Source organism: Tamandua tetradactyla, chromosome 6 (genome assembly GCF_023851605.1).
Source record: "Tamandua tetradactyla isolate mTamTet1 chromosome 6, mTamTet1.pri, whole genome shotgun sequence".
In the NCBI taxonomy this organism is placed as follows: domain Eukaryota; kingdom Metazoa; phylum Chordata; class Mammalia; order Pilosa; family Myrmecophagidae; genus Tamandua; species Tamandua tetradactyla.
The window spans coordinates 165136676-165153565 of NC_135332.1; the positions used below are offsets into that span (position 1 = coordinate 165136676).

Genomic DNA, 16890 nt, shown 5'->3' on the forward strand with positions numbered 1-16890 from the left:
ACAGCAGACATTACCATGGGCCTTCCCATATGACAGAGAAACCCCAGACAAGATCTGCCTTTATTGAGTGAAGGTATCCTCTTTTTGGTGCCTTAATTTAGACATTTTCATGGTCTTAGAACTGTAAATTGTAACCTAATATATCCCCTTTGTAAAAGTCAATTCATTTCTGGTATATTGCATTCCAGCAGCTTTAGCAAACAGAAACATTCTGATACCAGAGAAGTTGGGTGCCATGGTTTGCAAATACCAAGCATGTTTTAATGGATTTTTACACAGATAATTGGAAGATTATGGAAGAACTGTGAGGGGGGTAAACAGGGAAGGCCTGGGTTGATTTGAAGAGACTGTTGGTAGAAATATGGATGTTAAAGGTTCTTCCAATAAAGCCCTAGACAAATGATGAATGTGTTGTTGCAAACTGGAAGAAAGGTGATACTTGTTTTAAAGTGGTAGATGATTTGGAAAAATTGACTCCAGGTGGTGGATGGAAGGTATAATTTGAAGGTGATGAACTTGGATATCTAGCTGAGGAAATTTCCAAATGAAATGTTTATAGCAGTTTATAGCAAACCGCAAAAAGAAAGAGATAAATTGAAAACTGAACAAAGAAACCAGAAATTGAAGGTCTGGAAAATTCTGGGCTTCAAGAAAGGGAGACCCCAGAGGCTAGTTCCTCACATGAGGATTTAATGAAACACAGAAGCAGTCAGCCATTACAGGACAAGCCAGGAGTGGAAATGGAGTTGTTCGGAAAGGATTTGTGAAATATCCTATTGTCTGATGGCTGTGATCCCTGTATACTGCACGGAAAACTAACAAGAGTGTTGCAGTTCTATATAAACAGGACCACTGCCAGTCGAGACTAAAAAGGGATGGAAAAGGGACTAATTGAAGGAAAAATTACTTCAAAGGCAGAACAATGGAAGCTAAGGTCTGGATCCAGGAAATCTTGGGCCAGGAGAGCAGATCACCCTTGCATGTGGTGAGGGTGAGTTTGCCCTGGTGACAGAGGTGGGCAGAAGAGTGTTGCTACCTTCACTCTACCAGAGAGGGTGGAACATATTCTCCAGAGATTTGGGAAAGCCTGCCTGCCACCCCACTGTTCTGAGTGGGGTGAACATGTGCCCCGAAGAAGGCTGAGAATCTGGGTGCCACCCTGATGCTTGAGGAGGGTGGGGCCAAGAAAAAGGTAGTCTTCCCAATGCTCCTTAATGTTGTAACCCTCACCCCCATATTTAAAAAGACCAGGACCACGGTGTGAGCCCTTGGAGAAGATGGGACTGCCACTCTCTCAAGCCCCAAGGACAAATGACTCTCAGACTTTGAAACTTAATGGAGTTTACCCTGCAGGTTTTGGGACTCATTTGGGATCCTTGACTCCTGTTTTCCTTTCAATTTCTTCCTACAGAAATGGGAATGTTTAACCTATGACAGTTCCTCCTTTGTATATTGGCAGCAGACAACTTGTTCTAAGTTTCACAGGTTCACAGTCAGAGGAAACTTTTTGTTTTAGAAAAGACCCTGACTATAGCTGACTTTGATAATTTTACACTGTTTCTGACTTTGAATTGTATTTGCATTGTTACTGAAATGGTTTAAGGCTTTTATGATATTGTAATGGAATAAATGTATTTTGTATATGGAAAGAACATGTCTGTTGGGGGTCCAGATGGTGGAATGTGCTGGTTTGAAACTGTTATGTACCCCAGAAAAGTCAAATTCTTTTAATTCAATCTTGTAGGAGCAGGCCTATTGCTTAGGCTGAGACCTTCTGATTAGATTATTACCATGGAGATTTGACCCTACCCTTTCAAGATGGGTCTTAATTAGTTTACTGGAGTCCTCGAAAGAGCTCACAGAGAGAGGGAGAACTCACAGCCAACACAAAGAGCAGAGAGATGAAATAGACATTTGAAGATGCAGGAGAAGGATGCCCCAAAAGACCCAGGGGAGTTAAGAGACCCATTTGATACCAGAAGCTAGGAGAGAGGACAGCAGATGTCACCATGTGCCTTGCCATGTGACTTCCCATGTGCCAGACCCTGGAGAAGATCAGCCTTTATTGAGGGAAGGTATCCTTTTGTTGGTGCCTGAATTGGGACATTTTCAAAGGCTTAGAACTGTAAATTGTAACCTAACCTTTGTAAAAACAAATCCAACTCTGGTATATTACATTCCAGCAGCTTTAGCAAACTGAAGCAACTCTGTATCCCATTCACATCCAAGGAAAGAGAGTGGATGACTCCTCCTTAACTAACAGAATGGACCCAGAGAAAACTTCCAACCACTCATTTGCAGCATTGGAGGGGGTCTCTTAGCTTGTTGCAATGGTCAGGTTCATGTGTCAACTTGGCCAGGTGATGGTGCCTAGCTGTCTGGTCAAGCAAGCACTGGCCTATCTGTTTCTGTGAGGACATTTCACGGACTTAAAACATGAACATAATGGTTGCATCCACGGCTGATTATAGCTGTAGTTGGCTAAGGGGAGTGTTTCTGCAATGAGTGATGCTTAATCTAATCACTTGAAGGCTTTTTTTTTAAGGAAAATTCAGAATAAAGAATCTCTCTTTCCACTTCAGCCAGCCAGCCTCTCCTGGGGAGTTCATTGAGGACTTCCACTGGAGCCGCCAGTTCGCAGCCTGCCCTATAGATTTTGGACTCTTATGTCCCCATGATTGCATGAGACACTTTAATAAATCTCATATTTACAGATATCTCCTGTTATTTCTGTTTCTCTAAAGAATCCTGACAAATACATTTGTCATGCAATAACAGTACACGAATTCCAATGAATTGACCAGCCCCACCCATACACATAGGCTCCAAATAGCTTTTAGTTTTTCACCAAAAAAATGTGAAAATTGCAAAGGATCACCAGACATTTGAAGAGCCACTCCTCTTCCCCAAGAAAGAGTAAACCAAAACAAACGGACAGAAAAAGAGTAACTGTAGAAACAGACAACGCGAAGAGCAAAACCAAATAAAAAAAAACAAAATAAATTAATAGTATCCAAGAATTAAGGAAAACCATGCCATTCATAAAACAACAACACAATTCTATTAAATAGGAACATTCTGAGTGAAAGAAGAGCTAAACTATGATAGATGAATTTTTTTTTAAATGTATTTATGAGAAGGGTAAAGAAAATGAAGTTAATGTGATGAAAGTAGTGGAGAAAGACACAAACATAAGTTTGCACAGGAAATGCAGAAAGAGAACTGAGAAAAGCAGGGGAGGAAATTGTCAAATAAATAACATGAGAAAATCCTTCAGGACTCAAAAACATACATCTTTAAGTTAAAAGGGCCTACATTTGGGGTGCAAAAGGAATGCTCAACATTATGAAAGTACTAATCATCACTGAATTGTTCCCTTAAAGTGGTTAATTTTACGTTATGTGAATTATATCTCAATTAAAAAAGGAAATGTTGGCAGCACTAGGGGTAGTATTTATGGGGATGGGGGGAGACCCACTTTTTTTTTTTAAGAGCAAGCACATAGAAAATTTATTAAGTACATAGAAAATCTATTAAGTACATATGCAAGTAGACATGCGGGCACTCTTGCAAGATGATAGAGACAAGAGGCAAAAGGCCCCAGCATTGTGAAGCAACATGCTCTTATAAACTTTTGTTCCTTACGTAATTTTATTAATTATTTTACTACCCTCCCCTTTTTCTGCCTTTGTTGATGCTTGAGCATAGAAGACCCACTGAGGTGGAATCTGTTGGCGCCAGGTGCTGTTTATTGCTGTTCTCAGCGATATTTTCTACTTGCAGCCTGACTGCTTCTTGGACTTTGCCCTTTGCTCATCATCTAGCCACTAGCCTAATTCTAACCCTGCCTCAGTTTCCCCCTCAGAACATTCTAGCTCCCTTAATCCTAAAAGAATTTGGGCTGATGGTCCATCTGCTGCAGCTGTGTCAAGCCGTCAGTGGGTTGCTGGCCCTACTTGGACCCACAGCTTTTTTTTATAAACTTTTTAGATATATTTGACTTTTAACATTTTTATTATTTTGATGACATTCAAATTTTCATTTTAAAAGACTTTAGAAATGGGCCATCATCTATTTTCTTAAGTCTGTTATGAATTACTATCAGACAATGCCTCCTTATGTGGTCTCATTGTGTATATTTAAAAATAATTCAGTCCAACCTCCCTGAACTTTCCCTTCACAAACACCTTTAAACAAATTGTTGAAATGTTACCATATACTCCACTTCCTATATTCCTCGAAGGCAGAATGAGAGCATAGTTGAATCAAACTTCAAGATCATCTCTCTTTTATGCATACACTTTCTGCAGCAACAGAAATGTGTATATGGAACAAGAAGAGCCAACAGACTTCAAGAAATATATTTTAGATAAGAAAGATGGAAGCTGTCTCTTCCAGAGCTGGGAGAGCCTTGCAAAGGTGACCATTATGTTAAATTCTTATTCCAAGTACATCAATGGGCTGGGGGTTCCCCATGGTTCTCCCTGAGCCTTGCAAAGGTGACCATTATGTTAAATTCTTATTCCAAGTACATCAACGGGCTGGGGGTTCCCCAAGGTTCTCCCTGAGCCTTGCAAAGGTGACCATTATGTTAAATTCTTATTCCAAGTACATCAATGGGCTGGGGGTTCCCCATGGTTCTCCCTGAGCCTTGCAAAAGTGACCATTATGTTAAATTCTTATTCCAAGTACATCAATGGGCTGGGGGTTCCCCATGGTTCTCCCCTGTCCTTTCATGGCTAATCAACCCTCTGCAGTTCACACAGTCTTACAATACAAGTAGACTGATTTGAGTTTTACTTAAATCTCCTCTTCTCAGGGAGGCTAGTGCAGGAATTGTGTGAACTGTTTGAGGTTGCTACTGCACAGAGTATGAGGTGGAGTGCAGCTGGACGGTCAGGAAAATCCAAAACCTAATGGGATTTTTATGCAATACTGAGCACTGTAGATAAAAGAGCAGGTGACAAGGGGTCATTTTGACCCCATGAATAAATTCTGGGTGTTTCCAGTTTCTTTGGCCAGCTAGGGTAGGGTAGAAGGTAGGGAACGGGGAGGGGAAGAACTAGAAATGAAGCACCTAGTAGAAAGTCTACTGAGATACCCTGAAAGACTGAGGATGTGGACTGGACTAGGGCAGTGGCTATGAAGGCAATGAGCCAAATATGAAATATGAAAAACCAGAATTATTTAAGAGGGAGAAAACATATATATATCTTGTAATCACTGACAGCCACTAGCAGTGATACACTTTTGTGGATTCAGTGCCTGCTGGGTGACCTTTTTCACAGGAAGAGCAGCAATCCTGCCTGCTGTTCTATGACTGTTCTATTTGAGAAATTAGCTATTAAAGTTTTAAACGCAAACTATAAGCAGCTTTAAAAAAATAAAATAAAAACTAAAAAATGCTATAAGCAGCTGTGAGTGACCAACCGAGGGGATTATCCCCAAGATGCTATGGCATCTGTCATCACTTCTCCAATTTTAGCACTCAGGAGACCATTAACTCCTGGGCAAGGTGCTTAAAGTTCAAGTAAGCTGTTGTGCTCGGTGTTGCAGTTGGACTCAATGATTAAGAGTTTGGGCTTGATGTCAGCTGGTCCTGACTGTGAATACAAGATCTCCCTAAAGAGTTTACTTCAGCTCTCATTTCTGAGCTTAATTTCACTATCTATAAAATGGAAATTAGAGTACCTACTGTGCCAGTTTGAATCTGTTGTGTATCCCAGAAAAGCCAAGTTTTTAATTCACATTCAATATTGCTGAGTGCAATCTTTTTGATCGTTTCCATGGAGATGTGACCCACCCAATTTGAGTGTTAATCTTTGATTAGATGGTTTCCATGGAGATGTGTCTCCACCCATTCAAGGTGGGGTTGCTTACTGGGGCCCTTTAAGAAGAAACCACTTTGGAAAAAGCTTTAGAGCCATCAGAACCGCCAGAGCCAACAGAGCCCACATAGCCAGAGATCACTGGAGATGAAGAAAGAAAACACCCCCAGGGAAGCTGCTGAAGAAGCCTGGAGAGAAAGCTAGCAGACATTGCCATGTGCCTTTCCAGCCAAGAGAGAGTCCCCAGACATCATCAGCCTTCTTGAACTAAAGTATCTTTCCCCAGATGCTTTAATTTGGACATTTTCATAGCCTTAGAACTGTAAACTTGCCACTTATTAAAAGCCATTTCAGTTCTGGTATATCAGATTCTGGCAGCTTACCAACTAATACACCTAGCAACTAGGGTTGTTATTTGGATTAAATGAGATACTAACTTAAATTTGTACATACGTAGAAGATCTCAACAGACCAATAACAAGCAAAAAGATTGAATCAGTAATCAAAAGCTTCCCAACCAAGAAAAGCCCAGGACCAATGGGCTTCACTGGTAGATTTTATCAAACCTTCAAAGAAGAATTATCGCCAATATTGATCAAACTCTTCCAAAAAACTGAAAAGGAGGGAGAATTTCCCAACTCATTCTATGGAGCCAGCATCACCCTAATATCAAAGCCAGATAAAAATACCACAAGAAAAGAAAATTACAAATCAATATCCCTCATGAATACAGATGCAAAAAATCCTCAAAAATACTAGCAAATTGAATCCAACAGCACATTAAAACTTACACACCCTGATTCAAGTGAAATTTATCCTAGGTATGCAAAAGTAGTTCAGCATAATGTACCACATTAATACAACCAAGGAAAAAAACACATGATACAGAAAAGGCATATGACAAAATTCACTGTCCCTTCCTGATAAAAACACTCAGAAAGCTAGGAATAAAAGGAACCATCTTTAACATGATAAAGGGCACATGTGAAAACGATACAGTTAACATCATACTCAATAGTGAAAGATTGAAAGCTTTCCCTCTAAGCTCAGGAATAAGACAAGGATGTCCATTGTTACCACTATTATTCACATTGTACTGGAAGTGCTAGCCAAAGCAATTAGACAAGAAAAAGATATAAAAAGTATCCAAATAGGAAGGAAAGAAATACAATTCCCTATTTTCAGATGACATGATCCTATACACAGAGAATAGTATAAAAAAGTTCCACAGCAAAACTACTAGAGCTAATAAACAAATTCAGCAAAGTGGCAGGGTACAAAATCAACATGTAAAAATCAGTGGTGTTTTAATACACTAGTAATGAACAATCCAAAGAGGATATGTAAAAATCAACTTATTATAGCAATTATAAGACTCAACCATATAGGAACAAATTTAACCAAGGATGTAAAGGATGTGTACATGCAAAACTATGAAACACTACTGAAAGAAATCAAAGAAGACCTAAATAAAAGGAAGGAGCTCCCATGTTCATGGGCTGGAAAACTAAATACTGTTAAGATGTCATTCTACCCAAAACAATATACAGATTCATTGCAATCCCAATGAAAATACTAACAGACTTCACAGAAATGGAGAAGCCAATCATCAAATTCATATGAAAGGATAAGAAGCTTCAAATAGTCAGCACCATCTTGAAAAAGAACAAGTTGAAGGGCTTACAATTTCTAATTAAAAATTTATTACAAAGCTATCTAGTACTAGTACAAGGACTGACATACAGCCAGATGGAATCAAACTAAGAGTTCACAAATAAACTATATTTATGGCCAGCTGTTTTTAGACAAAGGTACTAGGTCCACTCAGTGGGGCAAGAATAGTCTGTCCAATGAATGGTGCTTGGAGAACTGGATAGCTATATATATATATATATATATATATAAAAGAATGAAGGTGGTAATCTACCTCACACAATATACAAAAATGAAATTAAAATAGGTCAAAGAGCTGAATATAAGAACGAAAAATATAAAACTCCTAGAGGAAAATATCTTCAAGACTTTGTTAGACAATGGTTTCTCAGACTTTATACAAAATGCCTGAGCAACAAAAGAAAAATTATGTGAGGCCTCATAAAAATAAAAACTTTGGGGCATTAAAGGACTTTATTATGAAAGTAATAATACAACCTACAGAATGGGAGAAAATATTTGGTTTAATATTCAGAATATATATATAAAGAAACCCTGCAACACAACAAAAAGACAAACAACCGGACTAAAAATTGGCAAAAGATTTGAACAGACATTTCTCCAAGGAAGACATACAAATGGACAATTAATACATGAAAAGATACTCAACCTAATTATCCATCAAGGAAATGCAAATCAAAACCCCAATGAGATGCCACCTCACATACACTAGAATGGCTACTATTAAAAAACAAAAAAAATTACAAGTGTTGGACAGAATGTGGAAAAATAGAAACAGCCATTCATTGCTGGTGAGAATGTTAAACAGTGCAGCTGCTGTGGAAGACAGTTTGTCAGTTCCTCAGAAAGTTAAGTATGAAATTACCACACGACCTGGCACTCCCACTTTTAGGTATATACCCAGAAGAATTAGGTATATACCCAGAAAAAGCAGGGATTCAAACAGATATCTGCACACCAATGTTCATAGCAAAAAGGTAGAAGCACCCACTTGTCCACCAAGAGATGAATGGATAAACAAAATGTGATATTTACTTATAATTAAATATTATTTAGATGTAAAAAGGAACGAATTCCTGGTGCATGTTACAATATGGATGAACTTTGATGACATCATGTTGAGTGAAATAAGCCAGACAGAAAAGGGTAAATACTATATGATCTCATTTATATGAAATAAGCAGACTATGCAAATTCATAAAGTCAGAAAGTAAAATAAAGGTTATCAGGGGTCTGGTGGGGAGGAGAATGGGGAGTTCAGGTTTAATTGGTGTGAAGTCGCTGTTTGGAGAGTAGGAAGTTTTGGCAATGGATGATGGGGATAGAGGCACAACTTTGTGAATGCAATTAACACTGCTGAGTTGTATATTTGCAAGGGATAAAAAAAGAGAAAGTTTAGGTTGTACAAAAATTAGAGAACAGCACTATACAAAGAGTGAACCCTAATGTAAACAGCGGCCTAGTGCTAACAACATGATTATAATAATGTTTCATGAATTGCAACAAAAGTATCACAGTAATGCAAAACATTCATAACAGGAAGAAGAGCGAGAGAGGGGGATATATGGTAATTCTATACTTTCTGCATGATATTTTTCTTTCTGTAAAATTAAGACTGTTCCAATAAAAAACAAAAGGAAAAAAAATTCATGCACAATAGTGGAACTAGGATTCCACAATGGGTCTAACTGCCTCTAGACGCCACACTCTCCCTTTCCCCTTCTTTCTCTTTTACATTAAGTATATGCATGATTCATCGTTATTATTTTTTCAGAAATTCTACATTTTTAGTTTGCATTTCCCCTTTGCCCCACAAGTTACTTTATAACAAGACATAAAAACAAACAAACAAACAAAAACACATGACTTTCTTTGTTTTGGTTTTGTTACTGATTTTCTAGGTTTAGAACACTACCAGTAGGGAATGCCATACAATTTCCACCTTATGGAACTTATTGCATTTTCTTTGCAGACTATTATATGGTTAATTTTGTGAATGTTCTATGTGCATTTGAAAAGAAAGTACACTCTCCATTATCAGAGTACAAAATTTGTGAGGTACCCAGATCCACCTTATTAATTATGTTGTTTGGTTTTCTATATCCTTACTTATATTTTATCCTTTCGTGGACTGAGCAAGGTATATTAAATTACCTAATATTATTATGGTTCTTGCATCTTCTGCGGTTTCTGCTATAAAGGTTGCTATTTTTATTTGGTATGTATGCATAACAATTTAATCTTCCTTGTGAACTCTAACCTCTGGCATTAATCAGTCTTTCTTTGTCTTATATTAATGCTTTTCAGCTTGCATTTTACCTTGTCAAATATAAAGATCAAAATGGTCTCTTTTCACTTTGTCAGTCTGCATTTGCCTGGCACGCTTTTGCCCACCCCTAGATTTTTTGCCTTTTAAAATCACTTTGTGACATGTGTGTCTCTTGTATCCAGCACAGGGGTGGGTTTTGCTGAGTCCATATTTTTAACTGCTGCACTACAACATGCCCAACAGATGGAACTGGAATTTCATAAAATATTTGTTTCCTTTTTCTTTTCTTGCCTTTACCAGCTAAGAGCAAAATACATCCATAGGCCTCTAATCTCTTTGTGTGTCACAAGTTGCCGTTATTCCCTTTGTCTGGAGCAGTTTTGGATCTGTCTGGATCTGACCCTTTGGCATGGCTGGATTTTCATGTTCAGTTCTGCCTGCTGGTTCTCACACCCCAGCAGGACAGGCTGCCCTGCTGCCACACGTGAGACCCCGAACATACTCATTAATGGGGGCACGGAAAGCACGATATAAAAGTTTAAAAACATACTCTCCTCTACTGGCTTGACACATGGACTGAGCTTTCCATCGCTTGGAGATGCGAATCTCCCTTATGTCTCCTGAATATTCTTTAGAATATAATGAAATAATCTGGAAGAAATGTTGCAGCACAGAAGCTCACAGCTGGAAGAAAGCCTAGAAATGATCTGTTCAAACTCTCTCCCTAACGCATCAATCACTTCTAAGTTACCCGTTAATTTTCTAGTCTCTGTTTGCATTTTTTCCTGGCAATGGTAAACTACCAGTTACCCAGAGCACAATAGACCTCAATTTTGTTTTGTTATTTTTTATCAGTTGATTGGGGATTATGATAGGAACTCAGAAAGCTGTTAGAAGGTCTAAGCAGGGTTATGAATTCAAATGCTTATAAGGACCAGGCAGGTAATATGCAGGACCAGGTAGGTAATTCATTGAATCCCCCAAGGGTAAGGCAGTGATGAGAACTCTTCCCCTGGTCAAAGGAAAAGCCCATCCTGGGCTCCTGTAGATTCCAGCCCTGTCTGCAGCAATGCAGCGCCAAAATTGCCAGAGCTTCCAACTTCTCAAGAAAAGCAGAAACATATATTTTATGTGAAATTTCCCAATTATTAAATATGACAACTAATGCAAATATTTTTAAAATGCTAGACAGACCCATAAAGGAAATAAACATATCTGTGAGCTGGATACACTTGCATGCTGCCACTTTGCAGTCTCTGGTCTAAAGTAATTAGCGTCATGCCTAGCACAAGACAGCCAGGCAATAAATCATGCATTCACCAGATCTGAAATCTCAGACATCAGATTCCTGGGGGAACGGAATTCTTTGATTGGGTGGGGAAGAGGCCAGGGAAGAAGAGACTCTGAATAACCGGGACATCAACTGCAGGCCTAGGAAATTTGGCATAAAAAGAAAAAGCAACAGAGAACAGGGTGGGAATGGGTCATCCGTGAACCCTGCCTCCTTCCCCATTTCTCGAGGGGCCTCCCAGCCTGCCTGCTCAGACTCACCTGCTTTGCTCATGTTTCCAGCCTTCCTCACACAGCTGAGGAATCCCTGCACAGATATAACTAACAAAGGAGGTGTGACAGTGGGTGAGAGTGACTAGTAAAGATGCTGTGGCTGGCATCAGATGGACCTTAGCAGGTCTCTTAGAGTTGAGGAGAGACCCAACAAAGCATTGAGCTGGGAGCCGAGAAGGCAACTTGCTCCCTGCTTTCTTTCCTTTTGGTTTTCCCACTCAGTGCTCTGAACCTAGTCAAGTACTTTCTACTCGGGCAAGTTGCAGCTGCAAATGTTATGAATAAGGGACAGTCCAGCTGTTCCTATCTTTAACACTTGAGTGTAGATGTGAAAGTCATCAGGATTCCCCATTTACTCATTCAATTCCTCTTTCCCCTCTTCCTTCCTCTACATATCTCTCATTTGTTTTTCTCCAAGATACATGTGTTCTGGTGCCAGTGAATTAAACTAAGACTTCTGGGGAAGAAGAACTCCAAATATTTGCTCTTTCTTGATTGGACTCCTCATATTTGCTGTGGCCCAGATGCTATGAGAAATCACATGTAGACTCTGGGAAATGTCAACCCAGGCTGCTACCAAAGCCTTTCCTTTTTCTCTCCTGAATATAAGGGAGGTTTAGAGTAGAAAATAGCATTAAGGATCATCTCATCCAACCCCTCAACTACACAGTAGAGATGACGGAGGCCCAGAGAGGCTGATTTGCTACCTCACATTAGTAATAAATATCATAGTTTACACTCATGGAAGGTTTCCCTGTGTTAAGCAGTTGACATGGATTTCCACATGTAGTCCTCACAACTCAATGAAGTATCTATTTTAAGTACTCCCACTTTAGCAAAGACAAACTGAGGTTCAGAGGTTTGAGTCAATTGCCCAAAGTCACATAAACTAGCAATGGCAGAGCCAGAGAAATAACTCAGGATCCTGACTCCAATTCCTCAACTCCTTCCTGAACCAGAGCTGGGAGTACTGATCCTGAAATCACTGTTCCATGTGGATGAAGGAAAGGAAGGAAAAGGGACGGAAGAAAAGTGGGAATGAAGGAAAAAGGGAGCCTGGCTTAAACACACTCATTCTCTCAACATGGCTCTTTGTGTCATTCTGTGGAAACCGTTAATGTTTCCAGAATATGAGCCCAGCCTGGTTGCGGCTCCTTTTATACCCAGAGACAAGGAGCTGCTGCGCTGCGAAGGAGGGCTTGGGCCCCCTTTACCTGTTCTCAGGGTCAGCCAAGGTCATACTCCTAGTGACGTAGCACATCTTGAGCGGGATGCTTTTCCGATCTCTGTGGAATGAGAAAGCCTGCAGGGACAGAGGGTCTGAGGAGCTGCCCCCTAACCGAGGGGATTCCGGAGGAGGAGTTTCCCACCCAATCTCGGACACTGGAGATCCTTTCTTCACGTAGGGTGTGGCTTCTCGCATGTACTTCACTGCAAACAAAAAGACAACAATAAGCACTTAGAACTAACTACATCAGGGATGAATCTCTGGCAAGTCTGAATGTAGGTGAAATTTACATCGGACAAACCCTTAATACTGAACCTCTTAAACTATAAACAAGATTTAGAATTTCTGTTCCTCTCAACATAATTATCCTGTTATCTAAATTTTATACCAGTATGGTTCTTAGAATTTGCTATCATGATAACCTGCAGCTGAGAATTACTTTCAATCTTTTACACCTGTGACAACTTCTATCTTTTCTGGTTATAATTTGTATTCCACCAAGGAGACTGAAAAACAAATGGGCAGAAAGTGAGAAAGCATTACTTAGGATTACAGGTACATAATTATTCCATATGTAGAGAATCTGGTAGTCACATTCATTCTCCATTACACCATTTTTTTGTTGAGAAGCAAAGATAGGCTTTTCAACTCAAAAGTGCTAAGAACACACACGCAAAGAAATACCTTTTTTTTTGCAATAGCAAAAATTTGTAATAGCAAAAGTATACTTGTAAGAGCTGAAAACAGAAGAGAATCCAAATGTGTGTTAAAAAGGAACAGATTAGATAAACTGGGAACCATCTATATCTTAGATATAGATTTAATGATGTGGAAAGACCTGTAAGATCTATTATCAATGGGACTAAACAGTAGAGAGTAGTACATTCACTATTGTCCCTTTGTATATAAAATAAAAACAAATGTGCTGGAGTATGCACAAATAACTTCGGATGGAAACACAAGAAAATGTTCATGGCAGCTAGCTCTGGGAAATGAAAATGAAAGAAGATGGAGAAAGATCTTTGCTATTCATTTATTTCCCTTTTACACCATTAGCATGTTTAACGTGTACATCAATTACTTCCACAATATTTTTACAAGTAGTAATTCAAGAACTTAGTTGAGTAGACTGAAGTTTTCTTTGATATTTCTGCCTTCATATTAACAAGTAATTTGCCAATTCTGATTTGGTCCTTAGACCACTTTTGAGTTTACATGGCACTAAACTCTGGGAAGATAGAACACAAACCTCCTTAGCCTTGTAGCACCTGCGTAACCCGGTTTTCTGCTTTTTGGGGGATTTGGTTGAATCCCTCACAGGAATCTGTTCTTACAAACGGCAGCGGGTTGGGATGGGTGCAAACTAGGGGGCATTTTCTCAAGATCATGGATGATTCAATTATATAAACGAGCAACTGCACTGTGTGAAAAGACATGGAACTGCAGAGGTGAACAATATGTGGCTTCCACACTCTGGAGTTACAAAATCATGGGTGACTGTAGTGAATGCTGTTGGTACCATAGCCTGGTTCCTTTCACCGGCTGGGGTAAGCTGTATTCCAACTGCTGTGCATTAGTTGAGAACAATTCATAGCTGCTCCCCTGCTCTTATCCAACAGAAGCCACAAAGCCTCACCTTTCGGACACAGACTCTAATTCTAGGAAACTCAGCTTGAGACAAGGACATGAGACAAGTACACAAGCCAGAGCAAAAAGTATGATGAGCCAAGTCTTATCACAGAAAAAAACATACCTTGGAAGGACCATGGGAAAAGTGGGCCTAGAAGCTCGAAAGACATATCATTTTCACAATAACCTAATAGGTAGATCAAACACACTCAGTTGCATGTATATGGATATATAGTTGGGAACTCAATCACAGATATAAAAAAAAGCAACCATATTAATCCAGGGTAGAGGAGATGTCATTTAGCACTAACATGTATTTGGAGGGGAAAAAAAAGATTTCTAGGTTATAATCGAATATAAGTACAATTAGAACTAGACCCCCGCAGATCTGACAAACGTGTTAGAGCAGGCTGCATGTAAAGATGGAGAGGGGTTACTCATGGACAGTGAATTTTAAGGAATATTGTTTATTTCTAGGCATTCTATTTAAAGAGGACACAATGTACATAAGGCAAAATACAGAAAATTTATGAGGACAGATTTACACTGTCCAAAGCCGGAAAAAAATGTAATAGACCTCTTTTGAAGATAATTAATTTTTCATTTCTAGAAATGTTTTAGTAGAAGCTGGGATGCCACTTAGCTTTGTATATTGTAGAATTATGCTTATTTATATATAGGAAATCCAAGCATCAGCTGAGATGGACTGAAGATTCTCCTTTGACTGCATTATTACCCTTTTGGCTGGAATAGAGGATGAGTGTTGTGGAAGTGAGAATCCAGGGATACTTCATGGAATAGATAGAATTTGAACTTAGTCTATAAGGGCATCTAGAATCTTTAAAAAGTAGAGATAAAGGGAATAAATAATCTTTCTTTTATATAATTTACCCTTCATTTACTGCAATTCCATAGGAAAAGAAAGTTGGACCACCATCTGGAGGAGGGATAAAGAAGGAACGTTCATCTTACATCTAATGATATGCCAAATATTGAATAAAGTGGTTTAGTTATCTTTCTACATTCAAGCTTCAAAATGACCATTTTAAGGTCCTATTTTATATATAAGGAAACCAAGGTCCACATAAGAAAAGAGTAAGGGATCTTTCATTTAATGAGTATACCTGTATCCACAAACAACGAAAGAATAAATTGCTATCCCTTTCAGACATGTTACCAGAACTGCTTAGTAAGATTATTCTAATTCTAGTGGACACCAAGAACTTTACACAGGTTATTCTCCTGGGGCTAGTACTATATCAGCACACTGATGCTCATGTTTAACCTATGTGGAATCGCATGGCTAGTAACTAGTGGAGCTGGGATTTGATTTCCCAGAGATAATATTTTTTCACTAAATCTGGCTGCCACATCTAAATGAAAGATGCAAGAGCCAAAATAAGAGCATGATGGATTATGAGCAAAAGAATGCAAAATTAGAGATTAGGCTTCAGAGAGAACAACTTGAAAGTGAGATTGGATGCACCTGAGTAGTGCATAACATACCATTAGAGGTAGACATGCCAGTTTTAGGGCTGTAGAGGCTACTGCCTGAAGCACCCAAGCAATGCTCCATATATTCATATGAGGTTTGAGGAATCCCTGAGTGTATGGTTTGATCCAGTCATGGGAAAGCATCGGGAGTGTAGCAAGTCTTAATCTGGTAGCAAATATTTACCAACTGACTTTTTCCTATGTGGCACAACAGAAGAGGAATTTACGAAGGAGAAAAGGCATAGTCATTTCTTAAAGAATATACACACAGTTGGAAAAAATTTCCATACAGAGTGTGATGGTTAAGTTTATCTGTTTACTTGGTCAGGTTATGATGTCCAGTTGTTTGCTTAAGCAAGCACTGACCTGATTGTTACTGTGAGGAAGTTTAATGGACTTAAATCATCGGTAGGTTGATTGCATCTATGGCTGATTACATCTACAATCAAATAAGGAGATTGCTCTCCACAATGAGAGATGTCCCATTCAATTAGGTGAAGCCTCTAAAAAGAGAAGTAAGGATTTCAGCAGTCAGAAGAGGGAATTTCCATCTATACTACAGCCAGCCAGCTTCTCCTGAATAATTTATCGGACTTCATCAGAGTTCCTGGCTTGCAACCTGCCCTACAGGAGTTGGACTTGTGCATCCCCACAGTTATATGAGACACTTGATATAAAGATCTCATAATTTTTACAGATCTATCTTGTTGGCTGTTTTCCTAGAGAAACCTGACTAGGTACTGGAAGTGGCTGTTGAGAAACAGAATCGTAAGAATGAGATTTCTGAATTGTTTCTGGGGTTTGTGGAATTGGTTTTCTAATCTGATTAGATACAAAGGCACTAATAAATTCTATTTCCAGTAATCAGGGTGGTACTGTTAGTCCATGGCCTGAATTGGCAATAGAGATACACAAAATATCACCACTGCATATGGCTACTCAAATGCTTTTACGAGGCAAGGCTCTGGGTCAGTTTTTTACACCCTGACAACATTTTATGAAATTAAAAGGTATAATGATGTTGGCTGGTTGTTCCTAAAACTGCTTGATATAGTTATAAAAAGAAGGGATGATTTGAAGGCTTCAAATTTGCAACTTAAGTGCCATATGAAGAATGTGAAAGTTTCTACATGTGCCCTGAAAGAAAATCTTATTTTGTGTAGCCACAGACTTGAAATTTCTGAAAACAAGACCCAGGGTTTCAC

General features: G+C 39.0%; 1 protein-coding gene across 1 annotated transcript in view; it reads right to left on the bottom strand.

Annotated features, from left to right (window-relative positions):
• The window catches only part of SNTB1 (syntrophin beta 1), a 274709-nt gene that overhangs the window by 147779 nt on the left and 110040 nt on the right, over positions 1-16890 (bottom strand). Inside the window, exon 3 of the mRNA XM_077167562.1 lies at positions 12549-12765. Coding sequence (XP_077023677.1) covers positions 12549-12765 — 217 coding nt within the window. The remainder of the gene's footprint in view (positions 1-12548; positions 12766-16890) is intronic.